The following is a 24127-nucleotide window of genomic DNA, read 5'->3' as shown; positions in this document are numbered from 1 at the left end:
GTTGCTGTGCGGTGGCCAGCGCTGCCCTCAGCTCCTCTACTGTGTGTGTGTGTTGCTGTGCGGTGGCCAGCGCTGCCCTCAGCTCCTCTACTGTGTGTGTGTGTTGCTGTGCGGTGGCCAGCGCTGCCCTCAGCTCCTCTACTGTGTGTGTGTGTTGCTGTGCGGTGGCCAGCGCTGCCCTCAGCTCCTCTACTGTGTGTGTGTGTTGCTGTGCGGTGGCCAGCGCTGCTCTCAGCTCCTCTACTGTGTGTGTGTGCTGCTGTGCGGTGGCCAGCGCTGCTCTCAGCGCCTCTACTGTGTGTGTGTGTTGCTGTGCGGTGGCCAGCGCTGCCCTCAGCTCCTCTACTGTGTGTGTGTGTTGCTGTGCGGTGGCCAGCGCTGCCCTCAGCTCCTCTACTGTGTGTGTGTGCTGCTGTGCGGTGGCCAGCGCTGCCCTCAGCTCCTCTACTGTGTGTGTGTGTTGCTGTGCGGTGGCCAGCGCTGCCCTCAGCTCCTCTACTGTGTGTGTGTGTTGCTGTGCGGTGGCCAGCGCTGCCCTCAGCTCCTCTACTGTGTGTGTGTGTTGCTGTGCGGTGGCCAGCGCTGCCCTCAACTCCTCTACTGTGTGTGTGTGTTGCTGTGCGGTGGCCAGCGCTGCCCTCAGCTCCTCTACTGTGTGTGTGTGTTGCTGTGCGGTGGCCAGCGCTGCCCTCAGCTCCTCTACTGTGTGTGTGTGTTGCTGTGCGGTGGCCAGCGCTGCCCTCAACTCCTCTACTGTGTGTGTGTGTTGCTGTGCGGTGGCCAGCGCTGCCCTCAGCTCCTCTACTGTGTGTGTGTGTTGCTGTGCGGTGGCCAGCGCTGCCCTCAGCTCCTCTACTGTGTGTGTGTGTTGCTGTGCGGTGGCCAGCGCTGCCCTCAGCTCCTCTACTGTGTGTGTGTGTTGCTGTGCGGTGGCCAGCGCTGCCCTCAGCTCCTCTACTGTGTGTGTGTGTTGCTGTGCGGTGGCCAGCGCTGCCCTCAGCTCCTCTACTGTGTGTGTGTGTTGCTGTGCGGTGGCCAGCGCTGCCCTCAGCTCCTCTACTGTGTGTGTGTGTTGCTGTGCGGTGGCCAGCGCTGCCCTCAGCTCCTCTACTGTGTGTGTGAGCTCCTGCTCGCGCTCCAAGGCTCGTCTCACACTGTCAGCATCTCTATGGAGGAAGGACCCATCTGGCTCGTCTGAAGGCTTCTAAGACACACACACACACACACACACACACACACACACACACACACACACACACACACACACACACACACAAAACACACTTATTTACAGGGACTACAGTGGATTACAGGAGGTAAAGCGGTTGTCTGGTAATCGGAAGATACCCGGTTCGATCCTTGAGCAAGACACTTAACCCCTAACTGCTCCCGATGAGCAGGTCGGCACCTTGCATGGTTGCCTCCGATATTGGTGTGTGAATGTGTGCGTGAATGGGTGAATGTGAGGCATAAGTTGTAAAAACGCTTTGGATAAAAGCACTATATAAATGCAGTCCATTTACTTACTGACAATATGAATTACATTCACACAAGAATGTTACATTAATGTAACATCAACACTATCTGTATTTAAAAGAAAGTTCAAAAAAAGCCTTAATTTCACCCAAACTCAACATTCTAACTGAAGTATGATTAATATATGAATTACTCCTATCATATCACTATCACTGTTACTGTTTGTTATTGTGTCCTATTTGTGTGTCTGTGTTATATTTCTGCATGTTATATGTCTGCATGTGTATATTTTATACAAATCATGTGCAACCCAGATTCGGCACAAACAAGGGACTAAACACGTTTCGCAATTATGCCACAACAATGTGGAACGCCCTACCCACAGCCGTAATTATTTTTTAATCCCTACCCACATTCAAAACCGCTCTTAATCAAAACCGCTCTTAAAGAGCACCTACGGGATGCTCCAATTCAAAACTGGCCACCGTAAATGTCCAACACCCCCCCCCCCCCCCTAATAGACAGTCTCCTCCCCATCATATGTATATATTTTCTGTTAGGATCTCTGGGTAACAGTACTGTATATTTGCATATCGTATATGTCACAAATGTAACAGTACTATATACCTGTATGTCATGTATGTCCCTATGTCATGATGTCATGTATGTTGTGTATGTCATAAATGTCACTATGAATTGAAAATGGGGGACCCTAATGTAAACAAGACAAACGTCTTTCTCTGGTCTGCATCCCCTTAACAATTGTGTGTATTGAGCCGTACTGTATTGTACCCATTCTGCAATCTGTTAAATAAAGTTTTCATTCATTCATTCATGTTATATGTCTTGCTATATGCTATATTTTATGCTAGTATGATATAGTATTGATAGTATTGAGCTACTGTGTTTCTTGAGGGGAGGGGGGGTTGTAAGCCCCACAATTTCTTTTTTTACCTCTCCTGCACATAATCTCTCTTTTAAATAATTGTGTTTGATGTATTGATTAATAGACTAAACAATAGGAATATTGTCTAAATCCATCTTTAATCTGCCTCCTATCTGTGTATCACTTTATCTCTCAGCAGTGCATGTAACAGAGTGATGTGTGTGTGTGTGTATCACCTCCTGTCCCAGCAGTGTGTGTAACAGAGTGATGTGTGTGTGTAACAGAGTGATGTATGTGTGTGTAACAGAGTGATGTGTGTGTGTCACCTCCTGTTTCAGCAGTGTGTGTAACAGAGTGATGTATGTGTGTGTAACAGAGTGATGTGTGTGTGTCACCTCCTGTCTCAGCAGTGTGTGTAACAGAGTGATGTATGTGTGTGTAACAGAGTGATGTGTGTGTGTCACCTCCTGTCTCAGCAGTGTGTGTAACAGAGTGGTGTATGTGTGTCCTCCTGTCCCAGCAGTGTGTGTAACAGAGTGATGTGTGTGTGTCACCCACTGGCAATTTTACCACTGGGGCACCAGGGGCATGTGCCCCCCCCCTGAAATCTCAGGTGCCCCTGAGGTGCCACCCCAGTTTACATTTTATTTTATTTATAATTTTCTTTTATAATTTTTATTATAGTAAAAGTCAGATGTTTTCCTTTATAAATAGGCTATTTAGCCTATTATTAAACTAAATGAAACAAAAAAAGTCTTAAAAGAAGTGTATGTTTGATCGCTGATTGGTGTTTGAATTTGTTATTACGTAATTGGTCATGTTGAGTTGATGGGTAGTCAGAGCGTGACTGCGTGAGTGAGCGCAAAAAGTACAATGGACCTGTCTCAAAACCCTGCCCCTTTTCTTGATCCTCCAATCACAACTGTCGCTTACCTCGGACAAACCAAGTTTGTCCGAGGTAAGCGACAGTTGTGATTGGAGGATCAAGAAAAGGGGCAGGGTTTTGAGACAGGTCCATTTATAGAGTCCGTCTGTCACCGTCAGGGACGGTAAAATAAAACACAAGGAGACGGACATAGAAAATGGACATACGAAAATGGTGGGGCAGGGGCACTTCTTCCTCCTGGTCCTCCAACATCTAACGTTGGAGAAACCAGAACCTCTGAAGAGCTTTCGGTAAGGCAGCTGTGACCGCGTCCCCGACCGCCAAGAACCTTGGTGTTGTCCTCGACGACCAGTTGAACTTCTCTGCTCACATCGCAGCAACAACCAGAACCTGCCGATTCCTCCTGAGCAACGTCAGAAGGATCCACCCCTTCCTGACAAAAGAAGCCACCCAACTCCTCGTCCAATCAACAGTCATCTCCCGCCTCGACTACTGCAACGCACTGCTCGCTGGCCTCCCGGCCACTGCCACTAAGCCTCTTCAACTCATTCAGAACGCAGCGGCCCGCCTGATCTCAAACCTACCGAAGTCGGCCCATGTCACCCCACTTCTTAGGGACCTGCACTGGCTCCCCATTGCTGCACGAATCCACTTCAAGGCCCTCGACCTGGCATACCGTGCGGCAAAGGGAACCGCTCCCGCCTACCTCCGGTCAATGGTCTCTAACTACACACCCTCAAGACCCCTACGCTCTGCATCTTCTGGCCGCCTCAGACCTACTCCTATCCAAGCTCCGGGAGGGTCATCAAAGAGAAGTCGCCTATTCTCAGTCCTTGCCCCACAATGGTGGAATGAACTACCCACCCCAGTTAGGACAGCCGAAACACGTCCAATCTTTCGCCGTCGACTAAAGACGCACTTCTTCAACCATTATCTGAATTAAAAAAAATTAAAAATAAAAACCTAACCCTAACTAACCATACTGTCATGCACTTGTCCTAATAAACTAACCTACACTGTAGCACTCAACACTTTGATGAACATTGTTACTCAGCTGAGTTGTGCCCTTCCTGATGGCTTGTCGTACAGAACTTGTAAGTCGCTTTGGATAAAAGCGTTCAGCTAAATGACTAAATGTAAATGTAAATGTAAGGCGCCATGAAGTCTGCCAAGAAGCTCCCGGTGCAGGTGCATCTGTTAATGCAGCAGAAGCTAACGTGGCAGGTTAGCCATCATGATCCACACCGTTAAATGATCTCGGGACTGAGCAACCCAAACAAATGGTTTTACAACCATACCCTGCCAGCATTTTTAGCGGTAGGAAACGGTAATTTGTAGCTACTTGGTTCCACAACAGAGACTGGCTCGAGTACAGTGAAAATGCCGATGCAGCTTTTTGTTTCTGCTGCCGGAATTTTTATGCTAGCAGTATAGCACCAATCGGAGACTGGATGGTTTGAAGTTGCAAAAGAGTTTTTCAAGACGGAAAAGGAATCACAGCCAATCGAGGAGGGGATCTGGCTGGACCACAAAGTACATTTTATCACACTACCACAAATCTCTCATGGCAATGCCCAGTGTACTGACTGCGTTCAAGCATGGATTAACTTGCTCCACAAACAATGCTCCACAAACGAAAGGCCCAGCTGGCGTTTGAGAAAGACCTAACGAAAAAATTTACAACTGAGTGGAAGGACGCATCCTGAGGAGGTTCAGTGCCACTCGCCGCCTCCAACTCTTCTAATGGTAAGTCATAATGTTTCATTTAAGCCAGCCTCAGCCCTTATTATTATTAAGAATACTTTGACTTGTTAAGCCCAGCCTCTGGCTATTATTATTAAGAATACTTTGACTTGTTAAGCCCAGCCTCAGGCTATAATTTATTATTAAGAATACTTTGACTTGTTAAGCCCAGCCTCAGGCTATAATTTATTATTAAGAATACTTTGACTTGTTAAGCCCAGCCTCGGGCTATCATTTATTAAGAATACTTTTGACTTGTTAAGCCCAGCCTCGGGCTATTATTATTAAGAATACTTTGACTTGTTAAGCCCAGCCTCGTATATTTATTATATGGCTATCATATATTTATTGATGGCAATGGTGATAGTTGTACTGTACCTACTTAAATATGCGTAGGCTTGTCACTTGTGGTTTCGTTTCGCCGATGCTCTGACACGGTGCTACTCCGTGTGTGTGTGTGCGAGTGTGTTTGTGTGAGAGAGAGAGAGACTGTCTTATCTCTTATGCGCACTCATGTTTTTAAATGTGTGTGTTGGTTTGCGGGAAATTAGTTTTCTGAAGCCTATATTTTATGTCACTGTTTGAGTTCTTGAATGGGAATGTATGCCCCCCCGCTGTTACCATATGCCCCTCGTTAGATTGGTTCTGACGCCGACTCTGGTCTGACAGCAGTGGAGGCAATACAATATTATGTATGAACCAATGTGTACCTTGCATTCATGCAAATACTTGAATCCCTTTCATGTCATGGGGCAACTTGATAATTGAGTGAGAAAACACTTGTTTAAAATACTTTTTGTTTTATTTGTAACCAGTTGTATAAATGTAAATAAGCACAGCACTGGTGGCAGTACAATTTTGAAACGATGCATGTACTGTACCTTTCACTCACATGCAAATACTTTAATTAATATGAATGAATAATTTCATGCCATGGCCCATGGGGCAACTTGATAGAGTGATACAATTAATTTAGTTTATTATTAATTTAATTTATTGAGTGATAAAACACTTTAAAATACTTGTACAGCACTACAATGTGTTTTAGGTTGGCTAGACAGCCCTTGGGTGAACAATTATTGTTGTAATTAGGAATGTCTTTTGTAATGTCTGGCAATATAATTACATTTTTATATTCTGTTTTTATTTTATTTATTCTATTTTATCTCTATTGTCTTGTCATTATTGTAATAAGTTACTGTCCTGTGATGTCTTATGTATTATTATTATTATTGTGTTGTGTCTTTCATGTGAAAAAAAGAGACTTGTACAGCAGTGGTGCCAATAAAATATTTTCTATGAACCCCAATGGCTGAAAAGATCTGATCTGCTATTGGTAAAATAATGTAACCTAATATACTTACCTTTATACCTTACCTGCTACACTTAGGCTACCTGTCTAGATAAACCCAACTTCCTTTATACATACCGGTCATACTTAACTAAAAAAAAAAAAAATAAATGCATGTCAATTTATTTGTACTTCCGTTTTTTTTTGACCCCCCATACTAGCTCTTGCCCCCCCCCCCCCCCCCCCCCCCTGTGCCCCCTTGTTTAAAAAATCCTAGAATCGCCACTGGTGTCACCTCCTGTCCCAGCAGTGTGTGTAACAGAGTGATGTGTGTGTGTGTCACCTCCTGTCCCAGCAGTGTGTGTAACAGTGATATGTGTGTGTGTGTGTCACCTCCTGTCCCAGCAGTGTGTGTAACAGAGTGATGTGTGTGTGTGTGTGTGTCACCTCCTGTCCCAGCAGTGTGTGTAACAGTGATATGTGTGTGTGTGTGTCACCTCCTGTCCCAGCAGTGTGTGTAACAGAGTGATGTGTGTGTGTGTGTGTGTCACCTCCTGTCCCAGCAGTGTGTGTAACAGAGTGATGTGTTGCAGCGCCTGGCTGAGGTCTCCTGAGACGTCTTCTGTTTGACTCCTGAAGCCCTCAGTCCTCTCCTATCAGAGACACCATACAGAAGACATAGCGTCACCCAGAGGACAGCAGACACCTAGTGGAACTGTTGTGCAGTAGGCTCAACTAGGGCTGAGCGATTTAAGAGAAATATTGTAATTGCAATATGGTTCACAATATTTTAAAATTTTCATTGAGACACTGTGAGACAGACTGAGACAGACCGGGACAGCCTGAGACAGACTGAGACAGACCGAGACACTATGAGACAGCCTGAGACAGACCGAGACACTATGAGACAGACTGAGACAGACCGAGACACTATGAGACAGCCTGAGACAGACTGAGACAGACCGAGACACTATGAGACAGCCTGAGACAGACCGAGACACTATGAGACAGCCTGAGACAGACTGAGACACTATGAGACAGCCTGAGACAGACTGAGACACTGTGAGACAGACTGAGACAGACTGAGACACTGTGAGACACTGTGAGACAGACTGAGACAGACTGAGACACTGTGAGACACTGTGAGACAGACTGAGACACTGTGAGGCAGCCTGGAACATGAGACAGCCTGGAACACGAGACAGCCTGGGACAGCCTGAGACAGACTGAGACACTATGAGCAGTGTTAATTTTGGCAGCTATTTTCATTTTAGTTTTAGTCTTAGTCATGTGTCAAGTGCTCCTTTTTCGTTTTCATCATATTTAGTCATCTTCATTTATTTTTCGTTTAGTCAGTTTTAGTCAACTAAATGTCTGAGCATTTTAGTCTTAGTCAGTTTTTGTCTCAATTTTGTCTTTTTTGTTTTAGTCTAGATTTTGTCGACGAAAACGGATGACATTTTTGTCTATTTTTAGTCACTTTAATCGCCAAGGACGCCTTAACACGTCATTCCCCGCCATGCTAATTCTGCCAATGACGCCGTAACACGTCATTGAGATCAATATTTCAAAAATCTGTGATCGCAATCATATTTCTCCCGCGGAGACTTGAGATCTACTGTTGATCCCCTCTCAACTCTCCAACGGTTCAAGAGCGCCATCTGGTGGCCGATCGGCGGATCGCCCAAACCGGAAACCGGAAACGGAAACTGGTGCTCATCCAAATTCGGTCCGATCACTCGCTATAGGTCCCGGGACTCGAGCGCGACACAATGGATAGCGATCCGTTACCAATAACTCGATAAACAACATGATTTGGACGTATATACTATTATACAACCTGGAGATGGATCGCATATTTCAACATCCCATAATAGGAATCTGTTTGCTCCACGCTCATCGCCCAACGGCCCGAGGAGACTGGGGTAAGTTTCAGCGTTTATTTTTACCGTGTTCGATACAAACTGCTCTAATGATCATATCACCGACACTACATGAATCATCTAACGTTGGCCACGGAATTATAAACGACCCCCCCCCATCCGGTCAACATCAGATGATAAGTAGTAACTTCTAGAAGCACGTCCATTTGAAATTTTTTATCTGGCACCGATCGCTATCAAACTGTATTTGATCATCAATATAATGCATTTAGGGCTATAAATCACGTTCTGCAGAATGCTGCAGAAAACGATAAAAACATATTTATACTTTAGACCGTATTTTAGTATGAATATGTGAATGAAAAAGTATAACGTTCCTACATCCTGAACGATAGATAATTGACGTTGAATGGGCCATAGTAATGTCAATTTAGCAATACAATTTAAAAAGTTATAGCCCTACAAAGAAGGGGCACTTCTCCATAGACAAATAGAGCTGGCAGAGGATGGTATAAGGATGTACATAAGCGTGGCAAAGAAAGTGTTAATGTACCAAAAAAAAATTATATACGTTAATAATAATAATGCATTTTATTTATAAGGCGCCTTTCAAGGCACTCAAGGTCGCCGTACAACAATTTAAAAACAGTTCATTTACAATCACAATCTATTAAAAAATAAAATCAGACAAAAAATAAAATCAGACATCAGACAATTATAAAACTTTTTTTTTCTTTTCTTTTTTACAGTAGTATCATTAAAAGTTCTATGCTCAACTATGCTTCACCCACGGAAAGGTTGTTGGCACATTGGTTCCACACGGACATTATATGTTGTTGCACTTGCTTCCAGAAGGCTCCGTTTAGGTCAGCTACTGTAGTAGCAGAGGCTCTGTTGTGATTTTAAATGCACAATAAATATTCAACATTCTCCTTTGAGACTCCGCCTCAGACTCTTATCATTTGGCACTAAAAGCTAAACATTGTCACCTGTATGCAGTGATGGGCAAGCTACTTGGAAAATGTAGCAAGCTACACTACAAGTTACTCTCGATTAAATATAGCTCAACTACAATGGAAGCTATCCCCAGATAAATGTAGCAAGCTACACTACAAGAACATGACAAAAATAGCTAGCTACATCGGCACTACCTTTTTTTTTTTTTTTTTTTTTTTTTTTTTTTTTTTACTTCGTGACCAAGTTTCCACCAAACAAATAGGCAGGAAAAAAAATTCTCAGTTTGATTGTTTATTATAAAACTGAAACAAGCCCTCGGTCTGGCTTTTTGTGTCATCCTTTTAACATGAACTTGTATTACACACTTCTTCAATATCTGAATTGTTTTACTTCATTTTACTAGTATTATGCTACCATGTATATACTACTACCAACTATGCTAATATGTCTATACTACTACAGTATGTACTCAGAGTATAACACTCAAGCTTGACACTGACAAACAATACTACTTATCCTTGGCTGCTAGATATGTACCACTCCTACTGACTTGTTGTACACAATTTGTAAGTTGCTTTCAATGAAAGTGTCAGCTAAATGACCAAATGTATTTAAATATGTAACTCACAAAACATTCCATGGCCCCAAAATCATGTGGGGACCGCCCCTGGGGGTCCTGTCCCACAGGTTGAGAACCACTGCTTTTCCCTCTTTTTTCTTTTCTCCACCCCAATAATATTGTTCATTTTCTGCCTACAGTGAAACATCATGATAGCAGCTATCTTAGTTAAAGCTGTTGACAAAGTGTACTGACTTGTGTGCTGTTTGGGAACAGTTGATTTTCATCAGCTCACCTGAATGTGTCTTCAAGTTGAGAGCAGCATAGTTTTAGCCGTTTTTTCAGTCAAACTCATAAATGTGTCCCAGATAGGGCCATGGAGAGTCATTGTTGTTATTGACATCATCATCTTCATCAATGCCATCGAACCCCTCTGCCATTTCGCGCAGAGTCGTTCTTGTTCATGTAATCCGTTAAATTGCATTCATTCAATACGTCTGTTTTGATTTTCACTTCCTGCTTTGCGGCTGGAGTCCCGCCCTATCCTGCCTCTGATTGGCCTACCCATAACGTTTTGGCCTACCATACCCAATCGTGAAGTCGTCACTCATATCTAAACCAACCAACCAATCATAGTGGGTTTTTTACGGGGATTTTTTTTTCTCCTCGCAGATATTCTAGTCTAAACTGTTTCTCTCGAAAGTAGCGTGTAACGTTTCTCGTCGCTACGTTACTACTTCGTTCTATAAATAACTCCGCTACAGAGACTGCTACCCTGGTTAAAAAGTAGCAAGCTACCAGCACACTACTGAGAATTGTAGTTAAGCTATGTAGCGTCGCTACTTGTAGCAAGCTACTGCCCATCACTGCCTGTATGGCTGTCCGCAACATGTCATTAATTGTGTGGGAGAGGTCAATCAGTTAGCCACATTAGCATGAGCTATAGGTTAGCCACTAGCTAACGCGAGCTAGATGGAAATACAAACAATGTAACGTTACTGGTGAAAAAGTGATTTACCTTGGAATACTCCTTTGCCAACTTGCTGTACTTTGCTTGCAGGTCTGCAGCTGGATTATGAATAGTCCCAACTTTAGCCAAGGTAACGCCAAGGTAACTAAAACTAGCTTTTCAAATAGCTCTTCAGCTAATGCTAATAACACAGAGCTCCTGTCAGCCGTCACACTGCTCTGTCGGGACGAGGGCATTAAGAAAAGTTATAATTATTTTGTCTCGTCTTGTTTTAGTCAACAATATCAACATACATGAAGAGAAATTTCGTCCTGGTTTTTGTAAATTAAATTTTTGTGTCCTCAGTTGTGGTCAACGATATTTAATAAACTATTTAGTCTCGTTAGCGTGACATGGTCTTCAATAACGTGACGTCACGTCTCGTTGTCGTCATAAAACCTTCGTTGACGAACATCTTTCGTCACCATTTTAGTCAACAAAATTAACACTGACTATGAGACAGCCTGGACTGACTGAAACACTATGAGACACTATGAGACAGACTGAGACAGCTTGAGACAGACTGAGACAGACTGAGACAGACTGAGACAGCCTGAGACAGCTTGAGACAGACTGAGACACTGTGAGACAGCCTGAGACAACTTGAGACAGACTGAGACACTGTGAGACAGCCTGATACAGCTTGATACAGACTGAGACAGCTTGAGACAGACTGAGACACTGTGAGACAGCTTGAGACAGCTTGAGACAGCTTGAGACAGACTGAGACAGCCTGAGACAGCCTGAGACAGCTTGAGACAGCCTGAGACAGCCTGAGACAGCTTGAGACAGCCTGAGACAGACTGAGAAAGCCTGAGACAGACTGAGACACTGTGAGACAGCCTGAGACAGCCTGAGACAGACTGAGACACTGTGAGACAGCCTGAGACAGACTGAGACAGCCTGAGACAGACTGAGACACTGTGAGACAGCCTGAGACAGCCTGAGACAGCTTGAGACAGACTGAGACAGCCTGAGACAGACTGAGACACTGTGAGACAGCCTGAGACAGCCGGAGACAGACTGAGGGTGGGTGGGGGTGGGGGGCGCTGGGTGGTGGGCAAACCCTCAAGACACAGAGCGAGTTGGTAAGTTCATGGCACGCCAAGTGTTATGACATGTCCTCCTCACAAGAGAATAATACAATTCACAAAGTGGCACTTTAACAGGCATAGTTCAGCGTTTTCATGATTGCCAAACATTCCCTCCTGATAGACTAGTATTGTGTGCCGATACAGTAACCTGCTGACCTAGTGTGTGTGTGTGTGTGTGTGTGTGTGTGTGTGTGTGTGTGTGTGTGTGTGTGTGTGTGTGTACCTGTTCCCTCTGTGTGTCTATGAGGTCCACGGTGCTGTGCAGAGCACTGAGCTGCTCGCTAGCCAACACCAGCTGCTGATTGGTCAGTTGGTCGGAGTTTGATATGAGCCTCGTGAGCTGCTGTAGTTCTCTGTCCAGATTCTCCAGCTGCTGTTGGCGACCGCTGCTCTCAGAACGCAGCTGGACAACAACACAACGACACGAGGAAGTACGGTAAGTATGTAGTGAACTGACAGAAGCTGTCAAACCAGTGACACTGTGTAGCCATGACAGAAATGGCAGCTCCAAAACAGACAGCTTTGTTCGTAAAGCGTGCAAATAATCCACATTTGTGCTATTTGGTACTTTTATTGTTTAATAAAGGACCGTCCTGCTATCTGCTTGCCTCTGCCTGTTGATTCTCGTCACAATATGAATGATGATAAGATAGAATGATGTGATATATGATAGAAGAAGAAGTCTTTAATTGTCATGCAGATACACACGCGTGCGAGATGGGCGACACATAGGAACACACACACTGAGTTGCCGATGAAATGTCTCTCTGCACTTTTCCCATCCCGCCGCCCTTCCCCCCAAGGGCAAGGGGGAAAGGGCTGCAGACGAGGGCTGTGCCCGGGGACCAATCATAGTGCTCCTGTCCGTCTTCGTTAGGGACGCGACAGTGATCTGTTGTGCATGTTTTTCCATTGGGTTTATCTTATCGGGAGGGGAAACCCTTGCGAGCACGGGGAGAACATGCAAACTCCACACAGAAAGGCCCGGGAGATACCCCACCTGGGTACCTGGCAACGCGGCAACCTGGTCCCCAAGCGGGAATCAAACCCTGGACCTTCTAGCTGTGAGGCGACAGTGTTAACCACTACACCACCGTGCCGCCTAGAATGATGTGATAGGATGATATATGATAGAATGATGTGATATTATGATAGAATGATATGATATGACAGAATGATATATGGTAGAATGATATGATAGAATGATATATGACATAATGATATATGGTAGAATGATATATGATAGAATGATATGATATGAAAGAAGGATATGATAGAATGATATGACACAATGATATACTGTATGACAGAATGATATGATATATATGATAGAATGATATAATGATATACTGTATGACAGAATGATATATGATAGAAGGATGTGATATGACATAATAATAATAATAATAATAATAATAATAATAATAATAATAATAATAATAATAATAATAATAATAATAATAATAATAATAATAATAATAATAATAATAATAATAATAATAATAATAATAATAATAATAACATCATCTTAAATGTATATAGTGCCTTTCAGGAGACCCAAGGCGCTTAACAGGAGGGGAACAGGGAACAACGTAACAACAAAATAATAATCAAAAGGAAAGAAAGAAAGAAAATGAAAAAAAAAAGGAAATCAGGCAGTCATTTACAGATTTGGTGAAGAATGATATGATAGAATGATATAATGATATATGATAGAATGATGTGATATATGATAGAATTATATATGATAGAATGATGTGATATATGATAGAATTATATATGATAGAATGATGTGATATGATAGAATGATATGATAGAATGATGTGATATATGATAGAATGATATATGATAGAATGATGTAATATGATAGAATGATGTGATATATGATAGAATGATATATGATAGAATGATATAATGATATGATAGAATGATGTGATATATGATAGAATGATATGATAGAATGATGTGATATATGATAGAATCATATATGATAGAATGATGTGATATGATAGAATGATATATGATAGAATGATGTAATATGATAGAATGATGTTATATATGATAGAATGATATATGATAGAATGATGTAATATGATAGAATGATGTGATATATGATAGAATGATATATGATAGAATGATAGAATGATATATGATAGAATGATGTGATATATGATAGAATGATATATGATAGAATGATGTAATATGATAGAATGATGTGATATATGATAGAATGATGTAATATGATAGAATGATGTAATATGATAGAATGATGTGATATATGATAGAATGATATATGATAGAATGATGTAATATGAGGGCGGTCAGGTGGCGTAACGGAGATTGCGTTCGTCACCAACCCCGGAGCGGCTGGATTCGAATCCAGCTCACAGCTCCGGGGTTGTCACCAGCTTGGCTGGCCGTTCACACTAATACAATTGGCAGTATTAGAGGGTGGGAGAAGCTGGCGGGGGTCCGGGTCGTTGTAAACAGCGACTCCTACAGTTCGGTCGGGGCGCCTGCTAAGCGCGGATAGGATCTAAGTGGGATAGTGTGATCCTTCCACACGCTACGCCCTCTCAGTCAGAATCCGCGCTGCCAGGTGAAAAGAAGCGGTTGATTGGCTGGACGTGTGTCGGAGGAAGCACGTGGTAGCCTCCACTCTCCCAGACCGACTGTGGGGGGTAAGTGCGCAGCGACCAGGAAAGGGATTGGGAATTGGCATAACGACTAACATTGGGATGGGAGAAAATCGGAGGAAAAAGGAGGGGGAAAAAGATAAAAAAATAAAATAAAAATGATGTAATATGATAGAATGATGTGATATATGATAGAATGATATATGATAGAATGATGTAATATGATAGAATGATGTGATATATGATAGAATGATATATGATAGAATGATGTAATATGATAGAATGATGTGATATATAGAATGATATATGATAGAATGATGTAATATGATAGAATGATGTGATATATGATAGAATGATATATGATAGAATGATATAATGATATATGATAGAATGATGTGATATATGATAGAATGATATATGATAGAATGATGTAATATGATATAATGATGTGATATATGATAGAATGATATATGATAGAATGATGTAATATGATAGAATGATGTGATATATAGAATGATATATGATAGAATGATGTAATATGATAGAATGATGTGATATATGATAGAATGATGTAATATGATAGAATGATGTGATATATGATAGAATGATGTAATATGATAGAATGATGTGATATATGATAGAATGATGTGATATATGATAGAATGATGTACTATGATAGAATGATATATGATAGAATGATGTGATATGATATGATAGAACGATATATGATAGAATGATGTGATATGATAGAATGATGTGATATATGATAGAATGATATACATGATAGAACTCTAACCTGTTCCAGCAGGGAATCTCTTTCCTCCTTTATTTCCTGTATCTGCTGCCGGCTCTTCTCCAGCTCTGCCCCTTGACACTCTAGCTCCGCCCTCTGACAGCTTAGCTCCGCCCTGCTGCTGTGTTCAGCAGATCGCTGCAGGAACAGTCACAGTTCATTAGCTTCGTATAACGTTCACTACAGTATACACTTTTTATAGTTACAACGGGGCTTTTGAGGTGATGCGTTCGGCAAAAAAAATGTCAGAGTATATATCTGCTTAGAAAACGAATGTCTATTTTTTATGTAAAAAAAATGTTTTGGAGTTGTATGTAGAGTGTATTTAGTGACTGTTGGGAACTAGGCTACACTGCTACACCTACTTCCAGTGAATGACGCTAAGCTAGGCTAACGGTGTGGCTGTTCCCTAAGTCTAATGCAATGCATGCACAGAGAAGAAAATGGTATGTATCTGCTTGTCTAACTCCAGGGTAGATGGCAAATAAGATAATTTCCCCCAAAAGTTGGCATGTTCCTTCAAAGGTAATTTATTTTGTTTAGTTAGTCTCTACTGACCTGCTAAATGACTAGATTAGGCCAGTTAGTGTCTACGAACCTGCTAAATCAGTAGATTATGTTCAAATGAGTCTATGGACCTGCTAAATGACTAGACTAGACCAGTTAGTCTCTACCGACCTGCTAAATCAGTAGATTAGGTTAAAACGAGTCTCTACGAACCTGCTAAATCAGTAGATTAGGTTCAAACGAGTCTCTACGAACCTGCTAAATCAGTAGATTATGTTAAAATGAGTCTCTACGGACCTGCTAAATGACTAGATTAGACCAGTTAGTCTCTACCGACCTGCTAAATGACTAGATTAGACCAGTTAGTCTCTACCGACCTGCTAAATGACTAGATTAGACCAGTTAGCCTCTACCGACCCTGCTGTGTTTAGCCTGTTGGATCTGAGTCTGAGCAGCCTTCAGTCTGTCTCTGAGTCTCTCCAGCTCCTCCTGGCTCTGGTTTTGCCTGCCTAGCTGGGCCTGGAGCTGGGCTAGCTGGTCTTGGTTGTGCTGGTTCTGGATGAGAAGCTGGTTGTGTTCTTGTCGGGCCTGTTGATCCACATAGTGCCTGACAGCTGAATACAGCCGCTCCAGACTGCTGCCCAACAAGTCCCCCTGAGCCGGAAAGCTGCAAAGAAAGAGTTGTTAGCGTTAGCACCTATTAGGTTTACATGTTATTTAAAGAGTTGTTAGCGTTGGTAGCATCACTCATTAGCACCTATTAGGTTTACATGTTATTTAAAGAGTTGTTAGCGTTGGTAGCATCACTCATTAGCACCTATTAGGTTTACATTTTATTTAAAGAGTTGTTAGCGTTGGTAGGATCACTCATTAGCACCTATTACTAGGTTAACATTTTATTTAAAAAGTTGTTAGCATTTGGTAGCATCACTCATTAGCACCTATTAGGTTTACATTTTATTTTCAATTACGATTCTGGCTTCCAACAATTATGAAAACAAGATAATCAACTTTTAGCCAGGTCATGTTTTTAGTTTAATTATATTTAAAAGGAGCTATAGATAACATTCAGTCACTAGATGTTGCACTAGATGTCGCACTAGAGCACCAGCATGTCTAGTGCTGGTTCTGGATGAGAAGCTGGTTGTGTTCTTGTCGGGCCTGTCTAAGAGAGGACGCGACCCTGGTCAGACGCCTCTGGTTTTAGCTCCGCAACGATGTACTCACTTTTAGCTATTATGTTTGTCTTTTCTACTTTTTTATTTAAAGCAACACTGGCAGGTACGTCATACGACCGTCAGACACTTATGGACCTGAACCCCGGGCTCAAAGAGGAGTTTGGAGACACTTTTGACCTAGAATGGCCAGCAGAAATCAGACGGGAGAATGCCGGCAAGGAAAAGAACAAAGGCGACGGCAGGAGGAGACACAGAGGGAGACGCGGAGGTATCAAATTGAGACTAAAAAGAGCTGCTTACCGCCCAGCAATTCCATCCATCTTTCTGGCGAATGCCCGTTCGCTGGAGGGTAGGATGGATGACCTGAGAGCGAGGGTCCGGTTCCAACGGGAGATGAGAGACATCAACATTATTTGTCTCACAGAGACATGGCTCACGTCGACGACTCCGGACAAAAGCGTATCTCCCTCGGATGCCTTCACAGTCTTACGTGCAGATCGTACCTCTGCCTCAGGAAAGACCATCGGCGGCGGAGTCTGCCTCATCACGAACAATTCCTGGGTTAATCCCGAGGGGGTGCAGGTTCTCTCAAACTCGTGTTCGCCGGACTTGGAACATCTTTCTATCCTGTGTCGTCCGTTTCACCTCCCGAGGGAGTTCACCGCGGTCGTCATGACTGCCGTGTATATCCCCCCACACGCGAATACGGGCAAAGCGCTGGGCGAACTACACGATAATCTCAACAGACACCAGATCAAACACCCAGACGCAGCGATGGTAGTGGCCGGCGATTTCAACCAGGCCAACCTGAAGAAAGTGATGCCGTCCTTTTTTCAGCACATCGCTTGCTCCACCAGAGGGAAAAACACACTCGACCACTGTTATTCCCCGTTCAAAGCCGGTTACAAGGCAGTAACCGCTCCGCCATTAACGGGGTCCACAAGCTCGAGCGATCATGACTCCATCTTGCTATTTCCGGCATATCAACAGAGATCAGGTGACGCCGTCGTGTCACGTGAGACAAAGAAGTGGACCGACGAATCAGAGGCCACGCTCCAGGACGTGCTTGCAGACACGGATTGGGATATGTTCAAAGGAAGCGCCAGTGACGTCAGTGAGCTAGCAGACACAGTGGTGAGTTATATCACAACAATAGCCGATGGTATTGTCCCCAGGAAAACGGTGCGGATTTTCCCAAACCAGAAACCGTGGGTGGATAGCACTATTAGAGCAGCTCTGAACTCTCGTACCACCGCCTACAACCTGGGTAGAGAGTCAGGAAACATGGAGGAGTATAAGGCTTCAGTCTATACTCTACGCAAGGCTGTCAAACTTGCTAAGAGGACATATGCTGATAAACTGGAGACACAAATGGCACAAAACGACACAAGAGGATTATGGCAGGGACTGAAGACAATAACTGACTATAAAGTCAGCGCCCCCTCAATGGGGAGCGACGACGCCTCCCTCGCGGACAAGCTCAACATCTTCTACGCTCGGTTTGGTGTAGACAGTGGCGCTGCTGGCTCTCCGGCTAGTGACGTCACTGGCGCGCCGGCTGTTGTGGAGGGGGGGGGGCAACCGCGAGGGGGGGGGGACGCTCTCTCGTTGTCGGAACACAGTGTGAGAAGAGCATTTATGCAGGTGAACACCAGGAAGGCTGCTGGCCCAGATGGCATAACAGGACGTATACTCAAGACCTGTGCCAACCAGCTGGCCCCTGTGTTCACCGCCATATTTAATCAATCACTGGCGGAGTCAGTGGTCCCTGCCTGCTTCAAGATGTCTACCATCATCCCTGTGCCGAAGAAACCCTCCCCAGCATGTCCAAATGACTACAGACCGGTGGCACTCACCTCTGTGGTCATGAAATGTTTCGAGAGGCTGGTCAAGGACCACATTTGTGCCTCCCTCCCCAGTGATATGGACCCTATGCAATTTGCATACAGGACAAACAGGTCCACCGACGACGCGGTCTCCCAGGTACTGCACAGCACCCTCTCGCACCTTGACCGTCAGAAGGGGGGCTATGTGAGACTGTTGTTCATTGACTACAGCTCAGCGTTCAACACCATAGTCCCCACCAGACTGGTGGACAAGCTGATCGAGCTAGGTCTGAGCTCCGCCCTGAGCGCCTGGGTACTGGACTTTCTGAGCGAAAGACCCCAGGCGGTCAGGGTGGGGGGTCAGACCTCCAACACCATCACCCTGAGCATCGGGTCCCCCCAGGGCTGTGTTCTGAGCCCCCTGCTGTACTCACTCTACACACACGACTGTGTGGCCAAGTTCAGCTCCAACTCCATAGTGAAGTTCGCAGATGACACGGTGGTGGTGGGGCTGATCTCGGACAACGACGAGAAGGCCTACCGGGAGGAGGTTGAGGTACTGGAACGCTGGTGCCAGGACAACAGCCTGCTCCTGAACATTGGTAAAACCAAGGAGCTGATCGTGGATTATAGGAGAGGACAGCAGGAGACGCACACACCACTGATGATTAACGGGGCTACCATGGACAGGGTGAGCAGCTTCAAGTACCTGGGGGTCCACATCTCAGAGGACCTGACATGGTCAACACACATAGACACAGTAGTAAAGAAGGCGAAACAGCGTCTCTACCACCTGAGACAGTTAAGGAAGTTCAGAGTATCGGGAAAGATACTCCAGTCCTTCTACTCAGGAGCTGTAGAGAGCATCCTGACCGGAAACATCACTGCCTGGTATGGAAACAGCACGGCACAGGACAAGAAGGCCCTACAGAGAGTGGTGCGCTCAGCCGAGCGTACCACGGGTATTGCACTACCCCCCCTGCAGGTTCTATACAACAAGAGGTGCAAATCCAGAGCCTGCAGGATAATGAAAGACCCTCACCACCCCAATAACAGCCTGTTTCAGCTGCTGAGGTCAGGCAGACGCCTGCGAACCCCAGCTACTAGGACAGAGCGGCTTAGGCTCAGCTTCTTCCCCCAGGCCATCAGAGCCATGAACAATGAACATTGAGTGCTCAGAACATTGAACTGTCCACACACAAGCACACATGAACACACACACGACACGCACACTGTGCACGCTCACACACGAGCAGCCACTTAACACTTTAACATGAGCGGGCACACACTCATGTCGCACACACGCACACTTATGGCCAAAGGAAAGGACACTTTAAATTAGAATAACAGGAACAGTGTATTGCACTACCAAAGCTAACTAGCATGTCCCATATGCTCTGTAAATAACTATGTACAGATACCGAGATGTCACTCCATGTTACCTGCTACCTGTTACTGCACAATGTTGTTTCCTTCTTTTGATTCTATTATATGTACCACTGTATTGCACATCGTTGCGGGCAAGACCACCCGCATTTCATTGTATACCTGTATGCCGTGACAATTAAAACTCTTGACTTGACTTGACTTGTCATTTATCCAATCAGGTGCATTCCACGTGGGGAAATGGGAAGCAGGGAGGGCATACATGATTGCACACAACATGTAAACGTTCATTTTGGACATGCCAATTTTTTTTTTAAGTCTGTTAGTGCTGCTGTTGTTAGCAGTAGTATAGTAACCTGTACCATCACACAACAGTAAGACTGTTACCTGTAGCTGTCCTGTCCTGATGTTAGGGCCTCTGCCAGATGCTCCAGGCGACCTTTGACCTCCCGAGGATCCAACAAGGACCTTGTGGTCTGTTCCAAACAGCTTCTGCTCTTCTTCAGCTGGGATCTGGTCCGGTCTAGCTGGGATCTGGTCTGGTAGAGCTGGGATCTGGTCTGGTCGAGCTGGGATCTGGTCTGGTTTAGCTGGGATCCGTTGTGGTCCAACTCCTCCTGAAGAGTCTGGAGAGACTGCTGTAGAGGGGCCTTTTCAGCCTGCGTACACGTACACGTACACGTACACACACACACACACACACACACACACACACACACGTACACACACACACACACACACACACAAGGGTAATGTGACTTATATATTTTGAAACATCAGTAACTGATGTTTGAATGCGATCCATAAGTTCTACTGTACACACCACTGTTCTACTGTACATACACCACTGTTCTACTGTACACACCACTGTTCTACTGCACACACCACTGTTCTACTGTACACACCACTGTTCTACTGTACACACCACTGTTCTACTGTACACACCACTGTTCTACTGTACACACCACTGTTCTACCATACACACCACTGTTCTACCGTACATACACCACTGTTCTACTGTACACACCACTGTCATACTGTACATACACCACTGTTCTACTGTACATACACCACTGTTATACTGTACACACCACTGTTCTACTGTACACACCACTGTTCTACTGTACACACCACTGTTATACTGTACACACCACTGTTCTACTGTAAGTAAGTAAGTAAGTAAGTAAGTATTTATAAAGCACCTTTCATACATGTCATGTAGCTCAAAGTGCTGTACACAATTATAGGCATATATAACGATAAAAGCAATAAAGTCACAGTGATCAGTTAAGATCAATGTTTAAAAAAAAAAAATAATAATAATAATAATAATAGTAACGTAAAAATGAAAATAACGTAAAAACAGTCATTTGCTTACCAGTTTGGGAGAACAGGTCCGCACAAACATTTCCGCTCAGTAGCAACCGGAAGTGCACTAAACCAATGCACTTGTATGGTAGGTAGCAATGTTTAGCTCTTATAACGGTAGTGTAGTTACGTTTTTATCAGTGGTCATAGTTGGGTCCATAGTGCTTTACCAAGTCCCATGGATCCAACAGTGGCCGTGTATTGTGGTAGAAAGAAAGAAAAAGAAAAACGTATAAAGAAAACAGTCTAAAGTTTGAAAGTTTGGGAGGTCCGCAAAAACACGACCGTTCAGCTCAGAAGCTGAGGCGTGTCAAAAACGTTTGAAAAACTGGAGGCGTGTCTCCTATGTACCCGTTCCTTCATCTAAAAAGTTTGAAAGTTTGGGAGGTCCGCAAAAACACGACCGTTCAGCTCAGAAGCTGAGGCGTGTCAAAAACGTTTGAAAAACTGGAGGCGTGTCTCCTATGTACCCGTTCCTTCATCTAAAAAGTTGGGTCCACAAGGCTTATCCTAGCCTCATGGATCCATCAGGTTTTTCCAAGCCATAACTATTTGTAAGCTAGACTGTATAGGTACGTTTTTAATTTTCCTTTAAAAATGTGTATAGAGCTGGCGTTTCTGATGTGTGTTGGTAGTGTGTTCCATAGTTTTGGGGCATAGTTGGCAAATGCCATACTTCCTATCCTTTTTTGGTTTCTGGGCGTGTCTAGTAAACCTGTAGTGGATGACCGTAGCGTTCTTGAGGGCAGATAACTAACTAGGGAATTTGCTATGTATTTTGGGCCTTGCTCATTAAGAGCTTTATATGTTAGGAAAAGGACCTTAAAATCAATTCTATGAGTTATTGGAAGCCAGTGCAGAGTGGCCAGGACTGGAGTGATATGTTCTCTTCTCCTTGTATGAGTTAGTAATCGAGCTGCAGAGTTTTGGATAAGCTGAAGCTTCCCAATGGTTGCTTTGGGAAGACCAGTGAACAGTGCATTACAATAGTCAAGCCGACTTGATACAAAAGCATGAATACGTTTCTCTGCATCCTTTTTATTTACGAAAGGTCTTACTTTCGCTATGTTTCTTAGGTGGAAGAATGACGTTTTCATGGCCTTATTTATATGAGACTTAAAGGTCATGTCTGAGTCCAAGATGACACCTAGGCTTGTAACCTCAGTCTTTACATAGGATGACAGACTCCCCAGGTTTTTACAAAGCACTTCCCTTTTCGCTTTTGGGCCGATCAATAGGATTTCGGTCTTGCTTTCGTTTAATTTTAGGAAGTTATTGTTCATCCACTTGTTTATTGCTAACAGACAATTTGTAATGGACTGTATGGCTGTAGTGTTATTTGGTTCTGCGGAGATATATAGTTGTGTATCATCAGCATAACTATGGAAGCATACATTGTGGTCTCGAATGATGTCCCCGAGGGGCAGCATATATAGTGAGAAGAGTAATGGACCAAGGCAGCTTCCTTGTGCGACTCCAAAATTGCTGTCATATTCCTCGGATACATTGTCTCCAAGCTTAACATAGAACCTTCTCCCCTTAATGTATGTTATGAGCCAATTTAGTACATGATCGGAAAAGCCAACCAGTCTTTCAAGACGACTGATCAAGATATTATGGTCAATCGTATCGAACGCTGCACTAAGGTCCAATAGGACAAGAATTGAGACTTTGCCAGCATCGGAGTTTAGCCTGAGGTCGCTAACTATTTTGGTAAGGGCAGTTTCAGTGCTGTGATTTGTTCTGAAGCCTGATTGTAGTTCCTCCATGATGTTATTGTCTTTGAGAAAGGAGTTTATTTGTACTGAGACTATCTTTTCTAATATCTTGCTGATAAATGGAAGGTTCGATATTGGCCTATAGCTTTTTAGTTCGTTTACATCTAAGTTTGTTTTCTTTAGTAGTGGTTTTACTACAGCCGTTTTAAATGCATCTGGAAAAGTGCCTGTTTGAAGAGACATATTTATGATTTCAAGGACATGATTTGAGACACTATCAAACACCCGCTTGAGAAATGCTGTTGGTATAGGATCGAGGCAGGAGGTGGCGGAATTACACTCAGAGACAATCTTACAGAGGTCAGGTAATGTAATACATGTGAATTCCCCCATTGTTATCTCAGGTGGGTTTTCACTCACAGCCAGATCTATATCAGCGGTAATGCTTGCTCTAATCAATGATATTTTTTCATTAAAGAAAACTGCGAACTCTTCACATTTTGTGGCTGATTGCTGAGGTATATGGGGGGGTGGTATGTTAATCAGCCGGTCAATGGTGGAAAAAAGTACCCTGGAGTTACCCATATTTTCTGAGATCATTTTGGAAAAATATTCCTTTCTCGCAAGTTGTATTGCTTTATTGTATGCGCCCATGGCGTCTTTGTATAAATTAAAGTGAGCTGTGAGTTTGAATTTCCTCCATTTTCGCTCGGCTATCCTACATTTTCTCTTGTTATCTTTAACATTGGTTTTATTTAGCCATGGAGAGATTCTATCAGTTTTTACCTTTTTAACCTTTAGAGGGGCAACAGTATCTAACACTGTTGACAAGGTGCTGTGGAAGTTTTGCACTTTCTGATTTAAGGAGGATTCACTGCATTGGTCATATGATTTCATCATACTAGAGAATTTTGCTTCAGCTCTAGCGTCC

At 43.7% G+C, this 24127-nt stretch overlaps 1 protein-coding gene across 1 annotated transcript in view; it reads right to left on the bottom strand.

Annotated features, from left to right (window-relative positions):
* Positions 1–24127, bottom strand: part of cntrl (centriolin) — a gene marked incomplete at its 5' end in the record, with an annotated part of 174056 nt that overhangs the window by 124840 nt on the left and 25089 nt on the right. The window contains 6 exons of the mRNA XM_084308086.1: positions 1112–1204; positions 6834–6935; positions 12008–12187; positions 15217–15351; positions 16138–16387; positions 20498–20769. Coding sequence (XP_084164212.1) covers positions 1112–1204; positions 6834–6935; positions 12008–12187; positions 15217–15351; positions 16138–16387; positions 20498–20769 — 1032 coding nt within the window. The remainder of the gene's footprint in view (positions 1–1111; positions 1205–6833; positions 6936–12007; positions 12188–15216; positions 15352–16137; positions 16388–20497; positions 20770–24127) is intronic.

This window comes from Notolepis coatsorum, assembly GCF_963971535.1.
Source record: "Notolepis coatsorum genome assembly, chromosome: 2".
NCBI classification, from domain to species: Eukaryota; Metazoa; Chordata; class Actinopteri; order Aulopiformes; family Paralepididae; genus Notolepis; species Notolepis coatsorum.
This window is presented reverse-complemented; position numbering and strand designations above follow the sequence as displayed.